This window comes from Westerdykella ornata, assembly GCF_010094085.1.
Source record: "Westerdykella ornata strain CBS 379.55 unplaced genomic scaffold EI97scaffold_33, whole genome shotgun sequence".
Taxonomy (NCBI): domain Eukaryota; kingdom Fungi; phylum Ascomycota; class Dothideomycetes; order Pleosporales; family Sporormiaceae; genus Westerdykella; species Westerdykella ornata.
In genome coordinates this window covers 64907-80365 of record NW_022986883.1, presented here as the reverse complement: position 1 = coordinate 80365, position 15459 = coordinate 64907, and the positions used below count along the sequence as shown (strand labels likewise).

At 55.7% G+C, this 15459-nt stretch overlaps 8 protein-coding genes across 8 annotated transcripts; 5 read left to right on the top strand and 3 right to left on the bottom strand.

Moving 5' to 3' along the window:
• Nucleotides 1–94: 94 nt before the first annotated feature.
• On the bottom strand, nucleotides 95–1858 carry EI97DRAFT_196787 (uncharacterized protein). Its single transcript, XM_033793647.1, has 2 exons — nucleotides 1256–1858; nucleotides 95–1184 (listed from the first exon to the last, which is right to left on the bottom strand). Exons 1-2 carry the CDS (start codon nucleotides 1620–1622, stop codon nucleotides 376–378), a joined length of 1176 nt encoding a protein of 391 aa, XP_033650351.1. The 5' UTR covers nucleotides 1623–1858; the 3' UTR covers nucleotides 95–375.
• Nucleotides 1859–2719: 861 nt separating this feature from the next.
• EI97DRAFT_196732 (urease accessory protein ureG) lies at nucleotides 2720–3942 on the top strand. The gene is made up of 3 exons (XM_033793645.1): nucleotides 2720–3003; nucleotides 3121–3261; nucleotides 3368–3942. Exons 1-3 carry the CDS (start codon nucleotides 2816–2818, stop codon nucleotides 3843–3845), a joined length of 807 nt encoding a protein of 268 aa, XP_033650350.1. The 5' UTR covers nucleotides 2720–2815; the 3' UTR covers nucleotides 3846–3942.
• Nucleotides 3943–3972: 30 nt separating this feature from the next.
• EI97DRAFT_436586 (uncharacterized protein) lies at nucleotides 3973–5532 on the bottom strand. The gene has a single exon (XM_033799144.1). It carries the CDS (start codon nucleotides 5362–5364, stop codon nucleotides 4309–4311), a length of 1056 nt encoding a protein of 351 aa, XP_033650349.1. The 5' UTR covers nucleotides 5365–5532; the 3' UTR covers nucleotides 3973–4308.
• A 126-nt stretch (nucleotides 5533–5658) lies between these two features.
• EI97DRAFT_436585 (anthranilate synthase-like protein component I) lies at nucleotides 5659–8281 on the top strand. Its single transcript, XM_033799143.1, has 9 exons — nucleotides 5659–5821; nucleotides 5885–6033; nucleotides 6224–6303; nucleotides 6361–7154; nucleotides 7212–7301; nucleotides 7355–7476; nucleotides 7540–7657; nucleotides 7714–7834; nucleotides 7895–8281. Exons 1-9 carry the CDS (start codon nucleotides 5810–5812, stop codon nucleotides 8026–8028), a joined length of 1620 nt encoding a protein of 539 aa, XP_033650348.1. The 5' UTR covers nucleotides 5659–5809; the 3' UTR covers nucleotides 8029–8281.
• An 884-nt stretch (nucleotides 8282–9165) lies between these two features.
• On the top strand, nucleotides 9166–9643 carry EI97DRAFT_436584 (uncharacterized protein). The gene is made up of 2 exons (XM_033799142.1): nucleotides 9166–9328; nucleotides 9381–9643. The coding sequence occupies exons 1-2, from the start codon at nucleotides 9173–9175 to the stop codon at nucleotides 9534–9536; spliced, it is 312 nt and encodes a 103-aa protein (XP_033650347.1). The 5' UTR covers nucleotides 9166–9172; the 3' UTR covers nucleotides 9537–9643.
• A 1437-nt stretch (nucleotides 9644–11080) lies between these two features.
• On the top strand, nucleotides 11081–12496 carry EI97DRAFT_470073 (aldo-keto reductase-like protein). The gene is made up of 3 exons (XM_033801747.1): nucleotides 11081–11688; nucleotides 11750–12136; nucleotides 12193–12496. Exons 1-3 carry the CDS (start codon nucleotides 11337–11339, stop codon nucleotides 12399–12401), a joined length of 948 nt encoding a protein of 315 aa, XP_033650346.1. The 5' UTR covers nucleotides 11081–11336; the 3' UTR covers nucleotides 12402–12496.
• EI97DRAFT_436580 (NAD(P)-binding protein) lies at nucleotides 12457–13636 on the bottom strand. Its single transcript, XM_033799141.1, has 2 exons — nucleotides 13320–13636; nucleotides 12457–13259 (listed from the first exon to the last, which is right to left on the bottom strand). The coding sequence occupies exons 1-2, from the start codon at nucleotides 13446–13448 to the stop codon at nucleotides 12600–12602; spliced, it is 789 nt and encodes a 262-aa protein (XP_033650345.1). The 5' UTR covers nucleotides 13449–13636; the 3' UTR covers nucleotides 12457–12599.
• A 196-nt stretch (nucleotides 13637–13832) lies between these two features.
• EI97DRAFT_436578 (alcohol dehydrogenase GroES-like domain-containing protein) lies at nucleotides 13833–15386 on the top strand (the record flags this gene model as incomplete). Its single annotated transcript, XM_033799140.1, has 2 exons — nucleotides 13833–14461; nucleotides 14547–15386. Coding segments are annotated over exons 1-2 (1184 nt in total), but the record flags the coding sequence as incomplete, so codon positions are not given.
• Nucleotides 15387–15459: the final 73 nt, after the last annotated feature.

Genomic DNA, 15459 nt, shown 5'->3' with positions numbered 1-15459 from the left:
GAAAGCGTACGATGCGTGGATATGTTAGGATGTCGGCTCTTTGTTTTGGATAGGACGGGTTCTCTGTCGGGATATTCCGGGGTGCAGCAATGGGGATCGCAATGAATGGATATTGGCTTCCAAGGCATTGGAACCTCAAGGTATGCTTAATAAATACAAGTTCGAGAAGAGAAGAGTATCAGAAAATTACATGGATCATCCAACAAAGGAAATGGCACGGGCGCGTGCGTTGCGTTGCGAAATCTGAGAAAGAAGAAAAGCGAGTGAATCCGAAGGAAGTAGCCAAGGAAGAACTGAAATGGGGTGTATATATATCGTCCATGAGGCGTGAAAGACATCAACAGTTGTATATGGTTGGGTCCCTGGTCTGACTGATCAACCCTCGAGGATCTTTGCATTCGCCAGCTTCAATCCCTTTGCGCGCGTCGCCTCCCTCTTCAAGCAGTTGCGCAGACATTTATCCACGAGGGCCCGGTCGTCGCTCTCGAACACAAACTGGTTCCAGTGCTGCCACTGCCACTGCCACGGTGTTGTTGTTGTGCTACTGCTGCTACCACTCCACCGCTTCAGACAGCTGCGCTCGCTGCCAATGTCCCTCTGGAAGACGTGGTCGAGGAAGCCGTACGAGTCCTCAAACGTCTTGTAGCAGCTCGTGCAGGCGAATGTCGCCTGCTGGCGGTTCCGTTGGCGTTCGCTCTTTCGACTCCCATGAGGGCCCGGTATAGGTGGTGATGGGAGGAGGTGCGACTGGAAAAGGAGGCGGCGGTAGTTTGGCAGGCCCGTGTGCATGGTCACTGCGATGTGTGCGGCGCAATGCGGGCATGCTTCGCGTTCGTCGTAGCGGGCCCCTCGACGTCGTACCTTGCGGGATGGGAAATCGTTGGCGCCTCCGGACTTTTTTGGGTCCTGCTGCTGCTGCTGCTGAAGCTCGCGCGCAAAGGGGCAGAAGTTGACGGAGAAGCGGGGCGGTGGGAGGAATGGTGTCGTGGTCGGGGGATGTTGGAGGCGTGAGTACAGGTCGCGCAGTGCGAGCAGGCAGGTGCGCCGGACGCCTTTGGCTGCCGTGAGGAGTTGGTCGCGGGGGAGAGGGATGGAGAAGCGGGCGAGGGCGCAGTCCTCGATGGGGACTCTGATTTCGTGCTGGACGCGGAGGAGCTGCGAGGAGAGGATGGCGTTGCATGTCGCTATGAATGGTCAGTATACATATACCCATATCTACACAATCGTCGTGCTAATCCGACAAGGTACTACTCACAGTCGCCCTGCTCGAACCTGGCTCCAAACTCATCGATGCCTTTATCCAGCAGTGCCCGCACCGCACGCCCCAGTCGCAGCACCTTGGCCAACTTATCCTCGAGCTTCCTCGTCCGGAACGAAGACATCACCACCCATTTCGACCTCCTCTTCTGCTTCCGCTGGGTTTTGCTTCGCCATTGCTCGTACGCCTCGTACGACTTTTGGAACTCGCGCTCAATGTCCCAGAGCGTCAGGGAGAGGTAATGCGCCTTTTCCCACGACGACTCGTGCGAATCGCTCGTGTATGCCGAGGCGTCGGAGATGTGTGTCGAGGGGGTAGGGGAGGGGAGGAGAGTCGATGAGGTGGTGATGGACATGGACGACATGATGATAGCTAAGAGAACGGGGGGATGGAGAGCGAGAGACGCGTCAATTGACCAAGAAAACAGAGAAGAAGACGAGGGGATTGACTTGAACTGCGGAAAAGGAATGACGAAAGTGAGGTCAATGCGGAAAAGTCTCGCCGGGAGAAGGGGCCCCAAGGATCCTCTTCAGGCCCACAAGGTGACGGAGCGCGCGACGACGAAGCTGGCAGAAAAACTTGGTCATGAACTGGAAGCCAACATGGCTGCGCTGGCGGACGCGAACCCGGGTGTGGCGTTACTACTTAACACAATAAGTACATTTTATGCATGCTGTCATGGGTCGTCCACGACAACACAGCATGTTCTCATCCTTATTGAAGAGGCGCGAGTCCAAATCGAGGGGAGACTGTCGTGCTGGCGGCGCATTGAGTTGTGCTGGCTTTGGTGGCGCGGCTCGGCGATATCAGAAGCAGCTGGCGCCCAGCCACCATTAAATGGATTCGTTTGCCCTTGCATTTTGCGCCGTGGCATGGCATGCCATAATAATTGCCGAGGCGCCGGGTCTTCCAGGAACCGATCTGGAGCTAATGTTCAGGTTTGTTGGAAAGACGGGACTTTGTGATGGAACCAGCGGAGACGTTCCAACTTCTGGAATCAATCAACATTCGTCGGGAGTGGGGCAAGTCCGCCTCTGGTTCGGACGGAACCTTGAAAAGTCGTCTGGAAAAGGGCACATGCAAGGTCATGATGTAATTAGTACAGTAGAACAACCAGTGGAACTTATCAGCACCTGTTCACCAATTATCGGTATACAAGTAGACTAGTAGACTACTGAAGGACTGCTTTTTTTAACCCTTGTTGGGAAGGTACGGCTAGAAGTAGGAAGCTCCGCAGTACCGAGTACAGTACATCAATGTCCGCGCAGTGTCATACCCCTATAAGAATATTAGTCTACCAGCTCCAAGTTCTTTGCAGCTTTAGGACATATTCTCCATTCCTCTGGTCTACGGTATATAGATGAATCCTAAATATAATGCTTGACCTGCAGTGAACAGAGGTATACACCAGCCCCGCGCTCCTTATCTTATCGCCATAAAACTACCCCACCAAAGCTCCAAATCCACCAGACCTTGCAGCGCAGCAAAACATCTTGTTGACCCGACCTCCCATATAACTCGCCATAGCAATCACCCAGCCCTCAACCACGGAACACAATGTCGCACTCCCATTCCCACGACGGCTCCTCCCACCCGCACTCGCACTCGCACGGCGACGCCGCCGCCGTCGACCATGGACACACGCATGAGATCCTCGACGGACCCGGGTCGTACCTGGGGCGCGAGATGCCCATCATCGAAGGACGAGACTGGGACGATCGAGCCTTCACGGTCGGAATTGGCGGGTACGTGATAGATTTCCTTCCATCTCCAGCAGGCAAGGGGACCGGTTCCTTCCTTTCTGGCGGTCGATCAGAAACATTTATAAGTATAGCATGCTAATAGACAATTGTGGAAAATAGACCCGTAGGATCGGGAAAGACGGCTCTCATGCTGCAACTCTGCAAGGCGCTACGAAGCCGCTACTCCATCGCCGCCGTCACAAACGACATCTTTACGCGCGAGGACTGCGAGTTTCTGACGCGCAACAACGCATTGCCTTCGTACGCCTCCTACCTCCCCTTCTCTCTCATCCCAAGACGACGATAAGAGAAACTCCCAGACAACAACAGCAATAATCACCAAAAAGGCTAACTACAATGTCCGCAGCGACCGCATCGTGGCCGTCGAAACGGGCGGCTGCCCCCACGCCGCCGTCCGCGAGGACATATCGACCAACCTCCTGACGCTCACCAACCTGCACCACCGCTTCGACACGGACCTCCTCCTCATCGAGTCCGGCGGCGACAACCTCGCCGCAAACTACAGCCGTGAACTGGCCGACTTCATCATCTACGTCATCGATGTCGCCGGCGGCGACAAGGTGCCTCGTAAAGGCGGCCCGGGCATCACGCAGAGCGACCTGCTCGTCGTGAATAAGATTGACCTGGCCGAGGCCGTGGGCGCCGATCTGTCCGTCATGGAGAGGGACGCGAGGAAGATGAGGCAGGGCGGTCCGACCACGTTTGCCGTCGTGAAGCAGGGGAAGGGCGTCGATGAGATAGTGGATTTGATTCTGAGTGCGTGGAAGGCGAGTGGGGCGACGCAGGCGAGGAAGGAAAAGTACGTGCCTGTTGTCATGGAGTGAGGGGGGTAGAGGGAGAGAGGCTAGTTGCAGGGTGCATCTCAATCACCGCCACGGTCGCGGAATTCGGATGCTGAGGGTCCGGCATAGGTCATGTCACCTTCTTCCACAGGAGCGTCGTTGTAGATATGAGCTTTGATTACTAGAGGCGAGGTGTACCGCGTGATGCAGTACTGCTCGGGTATGATGAAGAATTATGTATGCTGATAGACAGAACGAGGAGATAGGGGTTTGGGGGTATCCAGGAACCACGCCGGGCCAGATAGGAAAACCGACGACCAAAAAAGAAAAGGAAGATACCCAGACTGACGCCAGAAAATGCTTGATGACGTGTTCCGTATGCCGGATCATCGGAGGCCGTGACTAAAGGGAAAGGGAAAGGAGATGAAATCTGAAGGATGGTGCTATGGTGTTGTGCTATGCTCAACACCTCGACAGAGGATATACAGAAAGGCAAGGAAATTCATTACCAGTCGTTCAGCATAGCGCCGAACTCATCCAAGGCCTCGACGAAGGAGCTCCAGAACCCGCTTCGCTTGGGCTGGTCCACCTTGACGAAGACCTTGTGGTGCCTTACTGTCCGGGGTTCGCCTTGACGGTCCAGTTTCTGCTGCAACTGCGCAACAGTATCGCGAGTCGTCCTCAACTCTTGGCGCAGATCCGAGATGATGTCCACGTAGATTTCGTTGAGCTGCTTCGTTTCGTCCAGCCGTGTCTGCAATTCCGCAGCGTGCACTCTGACGCCTTGGATGAATGCTCCCACCTCAGCGACGTATGCCTCGGCTTCCTCTTTAGTCAGGCGCTGCGACTTGTCCACTCCTTCGACTTTTTCCAGTTCGGAGAAGAGATGCTCGTCAAGTTGTTTAGATTGCGCCTCAGGGGCCGAGAGATAGCTGGTCATGGCCTCGAACTGGCCGATGATGTATTCCATCTGTGTGGGACCCGGCTGGTTTGTGCTTATCAATCGCTCCAGGTTATTCAGACAGGAGAAGAGCGCATGCTGTACTGGAGACGCGCGTGTGAAGTCAGCCGACGGAGGGGAAGCCCATGGCGTCTGGGGTAGCGATGATGCAGCGTCAAATGTAATCGATCGTTTAATAGGTACTCGCATGCTATCTGGGGTGAAGGGGTACTGAGGCCCATGGCGTTGGACGGAAGTCTTGGTTGGTGTATACGGGCGGCTGTCTGGACTGCTTTGAATGGAACCAAATCCTCGGGATGCGGACGGGCTCACGCGCCCTTTCTTCTGCACACTGTGTGTAGGAGATAGGTCGGGAGAAGGTGAAGGTGAAGGAGGCCATGCGTCTCGAGTTCCTAGAGCCTGGTCTGACGCCGCGTCAAGACTCGAGCCGCTGGAGTATGTAGAATCGAAGAGGGTATCGTCGCGTACATCTACGGCTGCTGACCTCGGTTGCTCTGAGCAACTTGTATCTGCTTCCATATCCGGTGGGGTCAACGGTCTTGGGGTGGGGAGGGGACTGGAGTGCAGAGGTTTCTTGCTGGTTGTCGCGCGCTCCTCCATGCTCGACGGGCGGTGCTCAAGACGTCGAACGAGGAGGCCGATGGGAGGAGATGTCGACAGACGGCGATCTTCAGTGCGCGCACATAGCGGATGCCTCGATAAGATGCTGGGTTGGGCGAAATGGCAGAGAAACAAAACACGGCCTCACTTGAGGTGCGGTTGGAATAGAATTCTGGGGCAGCCGCATCGCGGGGATTTACCTGGCTCGAAATCTGGCTGGTCCAAGCGCAAGCCAAGCCGCCTAGTCGGGAGCGGAAAATCTGCCTAAGAGCGTTCCGTACAGTCACCGGAGGTCGGAACGCGTCCGCAAGAGGCATTCGACCAGTTCGAAACACGTTTGCACAATTGTCATTCACTCTGGAGAGTTCCCTCCGTTTTTCGATTTTTCTTTGCTTTGAGTGTCCCGAGCTTTTACGTCCAAGCTCGTTGAGAGCACACAGAAAGAATGGCGTCGCAGGTATCCGCATCCCATCCTGGACTCTGTGGTCTGAGCGAAAGCTGATCGTATGCCCCTCACCAGCTAGGTGTGCAGCCCTCGCTCGACACGGTGCGAGAAGTCCTGGCCGCAGCCGTCAACTCTCCCAATCCGCCCAATCTCGTCCCCATCTTCTCCTCCATCTCCGCCGAATTCTTGACCCCCTCGAGTATATACCTGAAAGTTTCCGCCAAGTGAGTCATGATCCTGTGAGGGTGCGATTCACACCATGTTTGCGCATACTGCACCACTGCGGCTGGTTGTAAAGGAATATTGTGTCGGATGATCCTCAATTGGAATACGGAAGGGGATGAATTCTTTTACCTTGGCCATGAAATCTTCGAGGCCTTCGCCGAAGGTTGACGGTGTCTGATGGTGTTGCAGATCCAAGTCGAAACTCTCATTTCTTTTTGAGAGCGCTGCTACAACAGAAACAATCGCACGATACAGTTTTGTCGGCGTAGGCGAGTAGCCGTACTCCGCTTCACAGACACAGACCTGGTCCTAACGGTCAAACCCAGATCCGCACAAGGTCATCAAGACGGGTCCCGGCCATGGCGAGGAGGCCGATCCCTTACCCATCCTCGAGAAGGAGCTGTCAAGATACAGAGTCGCAACCATTCCCTCTATAACACTGCCACCGCTGACGGGCGGTGCGGTTGGTTATGTGGGGTATGACTGCGTCAAGTACTTTGAGCCGAAGACGCGGCGGGACGACATGAAGGACGTGCTGGGAGTGCCGGAGAGTTTCTTCATGCTGTTTAATACCGTGGTTGCCTTGGATCACTTTGCGCAAGTGGTCAAGGTCATCACCTATGTCACGGTGCCGGACAATCTGGACGATCTGCCGACGGCATACCAGGATGCAACTGCGCGGTTGCAGAAGTATGTGTCGATACTGAAGGAGAAAGAGGTGCCACTCCCTGAGCAAGGGCCGATCCAGCTGGGGCAGGAGTACAAGTCCAACATTGGACGGGATGGATATGAGAACCATGTCAAGAAGCTCAAGAAGCACATTGAGGTGGGAGACATCATCCAAGCCGTGCCGTCACAACGGTTCGCGAGACCTACGTCGCTGCATCCCTTCAACATCTACCGGCATCTTCGAAACGTCAATCCCTCTCCGTATCTCTTCTTCCTCGACTGCGAGGACTTCCAGATTGTGGGCGCCAGCCCCGAGCTGCTCGTGAAGGAAGAACAAGGGCGGATCATCACACACCCGATCGCGGGGACAGTCAAACGCGGCAAGACATTGGAGGAGGACAGCGCCTTGGCGAATGAGCTGCTCAGCAGCATCAAGGATCGGGCCGAACATGTATGTAGGGGCAGGCGAAGCATGGGCGGGCCACAAAGCTTACTTTGACGTCAACAGGTGATGCTGGTGGACCTGGCACGGAACGACGTCAATCGTGTTTGCGACCCGCTGACGTGCCGGATAGACCAGTTGATGGTGGTTCAGAAGGTCAGTGTTCAATGCGGAGCTGCCGTCAATCCAATTGCTGACTTGTTGGGCAGTTTTCGCATGTGCAGCATCTCGTGTCGCAGGTATCGGGAGTGCTGCGGCAGGGCAAGACGCGGTTTGATGCATTTCGGTCGATATTTCCAGCAGGAACCGTGAGCGGAGCTCCCAAAGTTCGGTAAGGCGGCGGGCAACCCTGACAGCGATGCAAGATATGGAAGACGCTGACTAGGGAACGCAGGGCCATGGAGCTGATAGCAGAGCTGGAGCGGGAGAAGCGCGGCATCTATGCTGGGGCGGTAGGCTACTTTGGCTACGGAAGCGTGGATGGGGACAAGGAGGTGGAAGGGGCCATGGATGTGAGTATAGGTTTCTCTACCTAGGTACAAGTGGTGGAAGCGCTGACGTGTGGCAGACATGCATCGCGTTGCGAACGATGGTGGTCAAGGACGGGGTTGCGTACCTGCAGGCGGGTGGAGGCATCGTCTTCGACTCCGACCCGTACGACGAGTGGATGGAGACGATCAACAAGCTGGGTAGGTGGAGAGACTTAAGCGGAATAGGGCAATGCATTGAGACTAACCTGACGGAAACAGGAGCGAACATGGAATGCATCACATCGGCGGAGAAGAAGTACTATAGCGAGCAGGTCAATGAGGAGGATGGTGGTGATGGAAATGGGCGAGGGGCAACGCGGACGACGGCGCACATTGACCTCGCTGCTGGCTAAGGTGAATGTGGCTGGCGGAAGTGGCTGTGGAAGCGAGTGGAGGCAGGGATGGCCTGTCTACTTGTAAGCTCTTCCAATAAGTAGTCTACAGCCTCTGTTCACATCCGACTGAACATGACCCTGCACTCCCTCTGTACTGCTGTTTTCCACATCTGATGTAAACAGCTAGCAGGCGTAGCATTATAGGAGGTCCTGCAATTAGCTTTGTAGCACGACTCTACTTATAGTAGTATGTTTAGAAAGAAAATTCTACCTATTGCATTATTAAGTTGTAGCTAGTTAGCTTGTGCTAGGTAGGTAATTCTACCTACAGATAAATTGCAGCCGGATGTTTAGTTGGACGTGGAAAGCCGCAGTACAGAAGAAGGCTTGGGAGCTTGGGCCCTCCACCGACGTCACTGTTAAGAACTGCTGTTGAAGCTCCCCACAGCACACGCAGCAGTAAAAGATCAAGAAGTCTGGACAGGTTTTTCCGCACACAAACAATACTGTGTTTGCGCTGATGGTGTCACAAAATAGACTCCTCTGTAGCAGCGCAGAAGGTGTTGCAGTGAAGGACGGTTGCACGGCGGGCACACAACAGGAGCACCTGGGCGTCATTGTTGGTTCATGGAGAGCGGGTGGGGAGCGCCAATTCACAGCAACGAGGGCATGGTCATTGCCAATTGGAGGTTCTGGTGGGTCCACTCCGTGCTCTGTGTCTGGCTTCACTTGCCCAGCTGTAGCTCTCGTGTGTCCCTGAAGCCATGCCCCTACTGTGATACAGCAGTCGCTTCTTCTCCCGATTAAACCGTCACTGCCCTGCCACTCGAGGCCGCAAACAGAGAACCAAGAGAAGCAGCTGCGTTTGCGCGCTAGCGTCGTTTGCGGCCGCAAATAAAGAGTCGTCGCCCTCTCTCCCCGCACCCACTTTCCTCCTCCTCTTCCCAAAACAACAATCATCACGCCCCATTGCCCATCCTCGCTTGCCCTCTCGCTATCGACCATGATGAAGATCGCCTTTGCGCTCCTCGCCATTGCTGGCGCCGCCATGGCCCAGAATCTCAACGACCTCGATCCGTGTGGTGTACGTGGGCCGTCCCCCAGGGTCTTCACAATGAATGGCATTCGCTGACCCCATAACCAGCAAACGTGCGTCAACAACATGCTGCAAATCGCACAGAGCCAGTTCGGCTGCAGCCCGGGAGACGCCGTCTGCTACTGTACCAACCCCAACTTCGGCTTCGGCATCCGCGACTGTGTCAACGAAGCTTGCAGCCCGGACCAGGCTGCCCGCGTCATCGCCTTTGGAACCGAATTCTGCCGCAGTAAGCCAGTGCTGCCTCATAGCTCATGGGAGACCACTCACTCACCGCAATGTAGACGCTCTCGCCTCGTCTTCTGCTCTTGAGTCGGCCACCACCGCCACTAGCAATGGTCCTGCGACCACAACCGTCGCGACTACAACGGCCGCCTCTGAGACAACGGGCGCCTCTGAGACCTCGTCCGCCACTTCTTCGGCGACGTAAGTGACCAGCCTCCGCGCCCTCCTGTTGCCAAGTTCTAACAGTGTGCAGCTCTGCTACTACTTCTGGTGCCGAGGCAGCGACGTCCATCACCACCAGCGTCGCGTCGCCCGCCACTACTGCGACCGCCTCTCCTACGGGTGCCGCTCCCTTGGTGACGGCCTTCCCCTTGGCCGGCGCCGCTGGTATGGCCGCTTTCCTTTTCCTTTAAGCGCCCCGGGCCGAGAGTCAACTGTCGGACGCCATATTCCCTTCATCGATGTGGTAATGTCTATAATGTCGCGGGGGTGCCCAAGGGAATATCTGACGGTTGGCATTGCGCGGCAAGAGGGCGTGCGTATGTCCACGGGGGATATCTGTCTGCCCGGTTTCACTGGGTTTGGGCTACATTTCTTCGGTGGTATGACACTAGCTCATGATGACTCGTGTAGTGTCTAGTCTTCCTTTATGGTTATGCGCCGGTTTCCACGTAAGGATACCCTCATTTCAGTACACTGAGTGGGTGAGTCTGCTCACGCGTGACGGCGGTGGGTTAGGCAGCGAAATTACAAGCAATCAAGAGCCTCTAGTCCATCTGGCTCGGTTCACGATTGTCTGTGTCGCGTCTTTGTGCTCGTATTTCCAGTCGTTGTAGGTAACAAGCATGGCTCGGGAACGAGGGACGTTGTGTCACGTCGTCTTCCAAGGTTGTCGAGCCGTCGTTCTCGTGGCTTTGGCCCCTTTTTACTCCAGCGGGAGGGAGTAACGGCCTCGAGGATTGGCCATTGGTGGGTCGGAATCGTGAGGAAGTTGGTCGGGTACCGAGCGAAAGGGGAAGAAGGGGAGAATCGGAAAGACGTGACGTTGCATTTGAGTTGTGCCCACCATGCTCACTTTTGGTACGAATCCTGCCTCGGCGGGACATCTGTAGATCGGCGGGCCGGGCCCGGGGGATCCATGCATTTTCTCAGGGGAACAGTCAGCACATGGAGAGATTGCCACAGCCCTGACTAAAATAAGTAGGATGACTTTTCTTCTTGATTACTGCAGTACAACAAGCATCAAAAGGAGTTATTAGACCTCGATTTGTCGGAGAAAGTTGCCTAATGTGGATTGATTAGAGCGCGGTCTACCAGTAAACAACATTTAGACCTGGCAGGTTTCAGGAGTAATCTAGAGGGATACAGTATATGGCATCCCTCCTGCGTGTGGTTCCAGCAGTATAATAGTAGGTTTGCTGAATCAGCGAACCTTCAGACCTGTCAATACGAGGGAAGTTACAGAAGGTTACAGAAGGTTACAGCGAGAACGTGTGTGAGACTGACGGAGCCACTTAACAACCAAAAAAACCCGGGTTTTTTGTGGATGAGTGCTCGCCATGGTGCACTGCAAACAAGCGCTTTACTTAGGTAGAAGGGTTGACATGTAGCACGTGACTTGGACATTCACTCTAACTACCATTGAGGTGGCACGAGATTCATGAAGTAGACTAGTGCCCGGATGTGCATTAACAAGTCGCGACAGGCGTCGGACCGACAATTGCCCGGCGGGGCTTCCTTGGGGTTCATGGATTTCCAGCGGGGCTACGGAGTACGGAAGAATTAATTCTCATCAATCAACGGCCAGCGTCTCTTTATCCAGCGTGCGGTACCAGACCAAAGACGGGAATGGGGCAGCTCTCGTCGTGGGGGAACTCGCCCTTCGCAGCTATGGCGTGGCCCAAGGAATATAATTGCCATTCCTTGCTCGAGTACAAATAGTGTCGTTCGGCTCTACTGTTGGATCGAGCTCTAGCCAGAGTCTACGCCGAACCCTACGTCCACGATGAACACTGCCCTCCCTCTCAACACGGGTGCAACCATCCCCGCCCTCGGGCTCGGGACCTGGCAGTCCGCACCGGGCGAAGTGAAAGCCGCCGTCATCCACGCCATCGAAGCCGGCTACCGACACATTGACTGCGCGTACTGCTACCAGAACGAGGACGAGGTGGGCGAAGCACTCCAGGACGTCATCCAGCGGGGCATCGTGAAGCGGGAAGAGCTCTTCATCACGAGCAAGCTCTGGTGTACGTTCCACACTCGAGCCGAGGAGGGCTTGCAGAAGAGCTTGGAGCTGCTCAAGCTCGACTATGTCGACTTGTACCTGATGCATTGGCCGGTCCCGATGAATCCCAACGGTGAGCTGAGCTGACTTTCCGACTCGGTATACAGTACAATGAATCTAACCCCTCTGACAAGGAAACCACCCCCTCTTCCCCAAACTCCCGGACGGCTCCCGCGACATCGACCGCAGCATAACCCACATCGACACATGGAAGGCGCTCGAAAAGCTCATCCAGACCCACCCGGACAAAGTCAAGGCCATCGGCGTGGCCAACTACTCGGTCAAGTACCTCGAGAAGCTCCTCGCACAGGCGACCATCGTCCCCGCCGTCAACCAGATCGAGAACCACCCGCTGCTCCCCCAGCAGGAAGTCGTCGATTTCTGCAAACAGAAGGGCATCCATATCACCGCGTACAGTCCCCTGGGTAGCACGGGCTCGCCGCTGTTCAAGGACGAGACGGTGCTTGAGATTGCGAAGAAGCATAATGTGGGCGCGGGGACTGTCCTGTTGAGCTACCACCGTAAGCATTTCGACGTCACTTTTCTCCATCAAAAGTCTAATAACTGATGTCAACAGTGGCTCGCAACTCGTCCGTCCTCGCCAAATCGGTCAACCCGGCCCGCATCGACGAGAACCGCAAGCTCATTCAGCTGGACGAGGCTGATATGGCAACGCTGGCGGCACTCCCGGAGAAGAGAGGAGGGTTCAGTCGGTTCGTGTATCCGCCTTTTGGCGTCAATGTGGGCTTCCCGGATAAGCCTGAGGGGATCGATCTGAGTGGTTGAGCTGATTTAATGGGAATATATCGTGACTTGTATAGAAGGTTGAGTAATTCAGCGTTTACGAATATAGACCTCATAGATGAACTAACTGGCCATATCTTATTATCTCGTGCATCTATATCTCTATACTGGTTTCGTCATGCATCTCATGGTCGATCAAATCTCGCCGCTGTATCACAACCAAGACCATAGATACAACACCTACCTCCCCATCCACCCCCCATCCACGGTAACCACCTCCCCACTCACATACGCACTCGCCGCACTCGCCAACCACACGACGACGCCCTTGAAATCCTCGGGCCTTCCCCACCGCCCCGCCGGTATCCTCTCCAGGATACTCGCCGCCCTTCTCTCATCCTGCAGCAGCGCCGTGTTCATCTCCGTCGCGATGTACCCGGGAGCAATGGCATTCACATTGATGCCCTTACCGGCCCACTCGTTGGACAAGGCCTTGGTCAGCTGCGCTACTCCACCTTTGCTAGCCGCGTACGCAGGCACGGTGATGCCGCCCTGGAAACTCAGCAGACTGGCTACATTGATGATGGCGCCGCGGCGGTTGAGCGGCAAGGAGGGGTCTTGTTGGAGCATGTGCGCGCCTACATCTCGACATAACGTGAACACGGTGTCGAGGTTGACCTGCAGGACGGCGCGCCAGTCGTTGTCTGGGAATTCGTGGGCTGGGTGGCGTCGCTGGATGCCCGCGCAGTTGAGCAGGATGTGGATCCTGTGGCCGTCGGCGAGGATGGTGGGGATGAGCGAGGAGACGGAGGAGGGGGAGGAGAGGTCTGCGGTGTAGATTGTGGCGGTTCGGCCGAGGGATTCGATGGTTTGCTTTGTGGTTTGGTTGGTGGTGTCTCTCTGGGAAGGGGATTGTTAGGGTGTTAAGGGTTTGATAGAGGAGAGAATAGATGGACAGACCTGGACGAGAAGGATGTCTGCGCCGGCTTCGGCTAGGGCAATGGCCATGGCCTGTCCGATGCCTCGCGTGCCGCCTGTGATGAGGGCGGTCTGGCCTTCGAGCGAAAAGAGCTGGGGGATAGAAGTCATGGTTTGGCGGAGGTGAAGGTTGAAGGTGGGCGAAGTATCTATGGATTGAGACGATGGAACAAGGGGTGGAGTGTCGTCAATTGTGAGATTTGACGTCGAGTCCTTCGAGACGACTTCAAGACAGCATCAATTTACACCTTGAAGTCCAAGTTCGTGTACCTTTCGTACCTGAAGGGAGTGAATGATGCGGGGTAGCGCGGGGCACTCCCGCTCGGTACCCAGGTACCCGACCCGTCGTGCTCGGTGCCCCTTGACCCGTGCACCAACCACGACGGACTACCCAAAGAGGCAATTCACCTCCGCAACCTCCGAGAACCTCACGAACCATGATTGGGATAGCTTTTCTCTGGAGTTGGCATGTAGCCGTATCGAGGTAAGTTTCATCCAGGATCGTCTTTCTCCTCTCTCTCCTCTCGATAGACTACTCTTTTCCTCCTCTTCCATATCGTCACCTATTGTTAGCACTAAATCTTCTAGCAGTCAATTCCTCCCTTCATTACGCTTTTCTGTAACCATAGATTGAACCCTCAATCTCTCAGACACACCCAATCCCCTACAGCAATGACCACCACCACCCCCCAACAACCCCTCGAAACCCGCGCCTCCGTCCTCCACGGCGCAAAAGACCTCCGCATCTCAACCCGTCTCCTCCCCCCACCCTCCCCAACGGAACTCCAAATCGCAATCCACACGACGGGCCTCTGCGGCTCCGACCTACACTACTACCGGCACTTCCGCAACGGCGACATCCTCGTCCGCGAGCCTCTAACACTGGGCCACGAATCCGCCGGCATCGTCGTCGGGATCGGATCCTCCGTCTCCAATGATGGTTGGAAGATAGGAGACAAGGTCGCGCTCGAAGTGGGCCAACCGTGCGAAACATGCGACCGCTGCAGAGAGGGGAGGTACAACATCTGCCCGCAAATGCGCTTCCGGAGCTCCGCGAAGGCGTGGCCGCATGCGCAGGGCACGTTGCAGGAGGTGGTGAATCATCCCGCGAGGTGGTGTCATAAGTGTGTTGACCTTCCTTTTCACCCCCATAATCTACACACTGCATACCTTGTACAGGGAGATTCAATTCTGACCAATTGATAACAGACTCCCCCCAACCCTCACGCCCACCCACGGCGCCCTCCTCGAACCCCTCAGCGTCGCCATCCACGCCTGCCGCCGGGCGTCACTCGCCCCAGGCTCCGCCATCCTCGTCTTCGGCGCGGGAACAGTGGGACTTCTCGTCGCTGCCATGGCCAAGATGCTTTCGAAGGCAAGTACCGTCGTCATCGCCGACATCGATGCCGGACGCGTCGATTTCGCTCTACGGAACCGGTTCGCCGATAGGGGATTCACGGTTCCCCCGAGGAGGAGAACAGGAGAGAAGGGTGAGGATATAGACGACCACCTCGCCGCTGCAAAGGAATTGGCCGCAAAGATGGGAAGCGAAATCCAACGGACGGACGGAACCGCCCTGGGCGAAGTCGACGCCGTCTTCGAATGCACGGGCGTGCCCTCGTGCCTCCAGACGGCCATTTACGCTACCCGGCCCGGAGGCAGAGTCATGCTCATCGGCATGGGGACCCCGGTGCAAACACTGCCCATCAGTGCCGCGGCCCTGCGCGAGGTCGATCTCGTCGGCGTGTTTCGTTATGCGGATACCTATCCCGAGGGTATCGAGGTCATGTCGCGGAGAGCAGAGGGGGATCCCGATTTCGACTCGTTGATAACGCATAGGTTCAAGGGGTTGGATGCCGTCGAGCAGGCGTTTGAGATGGCGGCGAGGACTGTGGATGACAATGGCAATCTGGTCATAAAGGTGGTTGTGGAAACTAGTAGTTAGATATCCGCAGGAAGGCAAATGCTGAGCGTCTTGCGCCCAATCTTGATGAGAAACACGCAATGGCACTGAAACAGCTATTCAGTGCCGCCGAAATGTGAAGTACGACTTCATGTAGCTGCTCTATGGAAATCAGATCTGAAACTTTTGCTATGGTGAGTAGACAAAGGAAAATCTATC

Bases quoted from the DNA above. Each gene is read 5' to 3' on its own strand.
- EI97DRAFT_196787 (XM_033793647.1), bottom strand. From the start codon at position 1,622: ATGTCGTCCATGTCCATCACCACCTCATCGACTCTCCTCCCCTCCCCT. The intron at 1,185-1,255 runs GTGAGTAGTACC...GACCATTCATAG, and splicing joins CAGGTTCGAGCAGGGCGACT to CGACATGCAACGCCATCCTC.
- EI97DRAFT_196732 (XM_033793645.1), top strand. From the start codon at position 2,816: ATGTCGCACTCCCATTCCCACGACGGCTCCTCCCACCCGCACTCGCAC. The intron at 3,004-3,120 runs GTACGTGATAGA...TGTGGAAAATAG, and splicing joins TTCACGGTCGGAATTGGCGG to ACCCGTAGGATCGGGAAAGA. The intron at 3,262-3,367 runs GTACGCCTCCTA...CAATGTCCGCAG, and splicing joins CGCAACAACGCATTGCCTTC to CGACCGCATCGTGGCCGTCG.
- EI97DRAFT_436586 (XM_033799144.1), bottom strand. From the start codon at position 5,364: ATGGAGGAGCGCGCGACAACCAGCAAGAAACCTCTGCACTCCAGTCCC.
- EI97DRAFT_436585 (XM_033799143.1), top strand. The intron at 7,658-7,713 runs GTGAGTATAGGT...GACGTGTGGCAG, and splicing joins AGGTGGAAGGGGCCATGGAT to ACATGCATCGCGTTGCGAAC. The intron at 7,835-7,894 runs GTAGGTGGAGAG...TGACGGAAACAG, and splicing joins GGAGACGATCAACAAGCTGG to GAGCGAACATGGAATGCATC.
- EI97DRAFT_436584 (XM_033799142.1), top strand. From the start codon at position 9,173: ATGCTGCAAATCGCACAGAGCCAGTTCGGCTGCAGCCCGGGAGACGCC. The intron at 9,329-9,380 runs TGCCGCAGTAAG...CCACTCACTCAC, and splicing joins TCGCCTTTGGAACCGAATTC to CGCAATGTAGACGCTCTCGC.
- EI97DRAFT_470073 (XM_033801747.1), top strand. From the start codon at position 11,337: ATGAACACTGCCCTCCCTCTCAACACGGGTGCAACCATCCCCGCCCTC. The intron at 11,689-11,749 runs GTGAGCTGAGCT...CCCTCTGACAAG, and splicing joins GGTCCCGATGAATCCCAACG to GAAACCACCCCCTCTTCCCC. The intron at 12,137-12,192 runs GTAAGCATTTCG...TGATGTCAACAG, and splicing joins TGTCCTGTTGAGCTACCACC to TGGCTCGCAACTCGTCCGTC.
- EI97DRAFT_436580 (XM_033799141.1), bottom strand. From the start codon at position 13,448: ATGACTTCTATCCCCCAGCTCTTTTCGCTCGAAGGCCAGACCGCCCTC. The intron at 13,260-13,319 runs GTCTGTCCATCT...TCCCCTTCCCAG, and splicing joins CAGACATCCTTCTCGTCCAG to AGAGACACCACCAACCAAAC.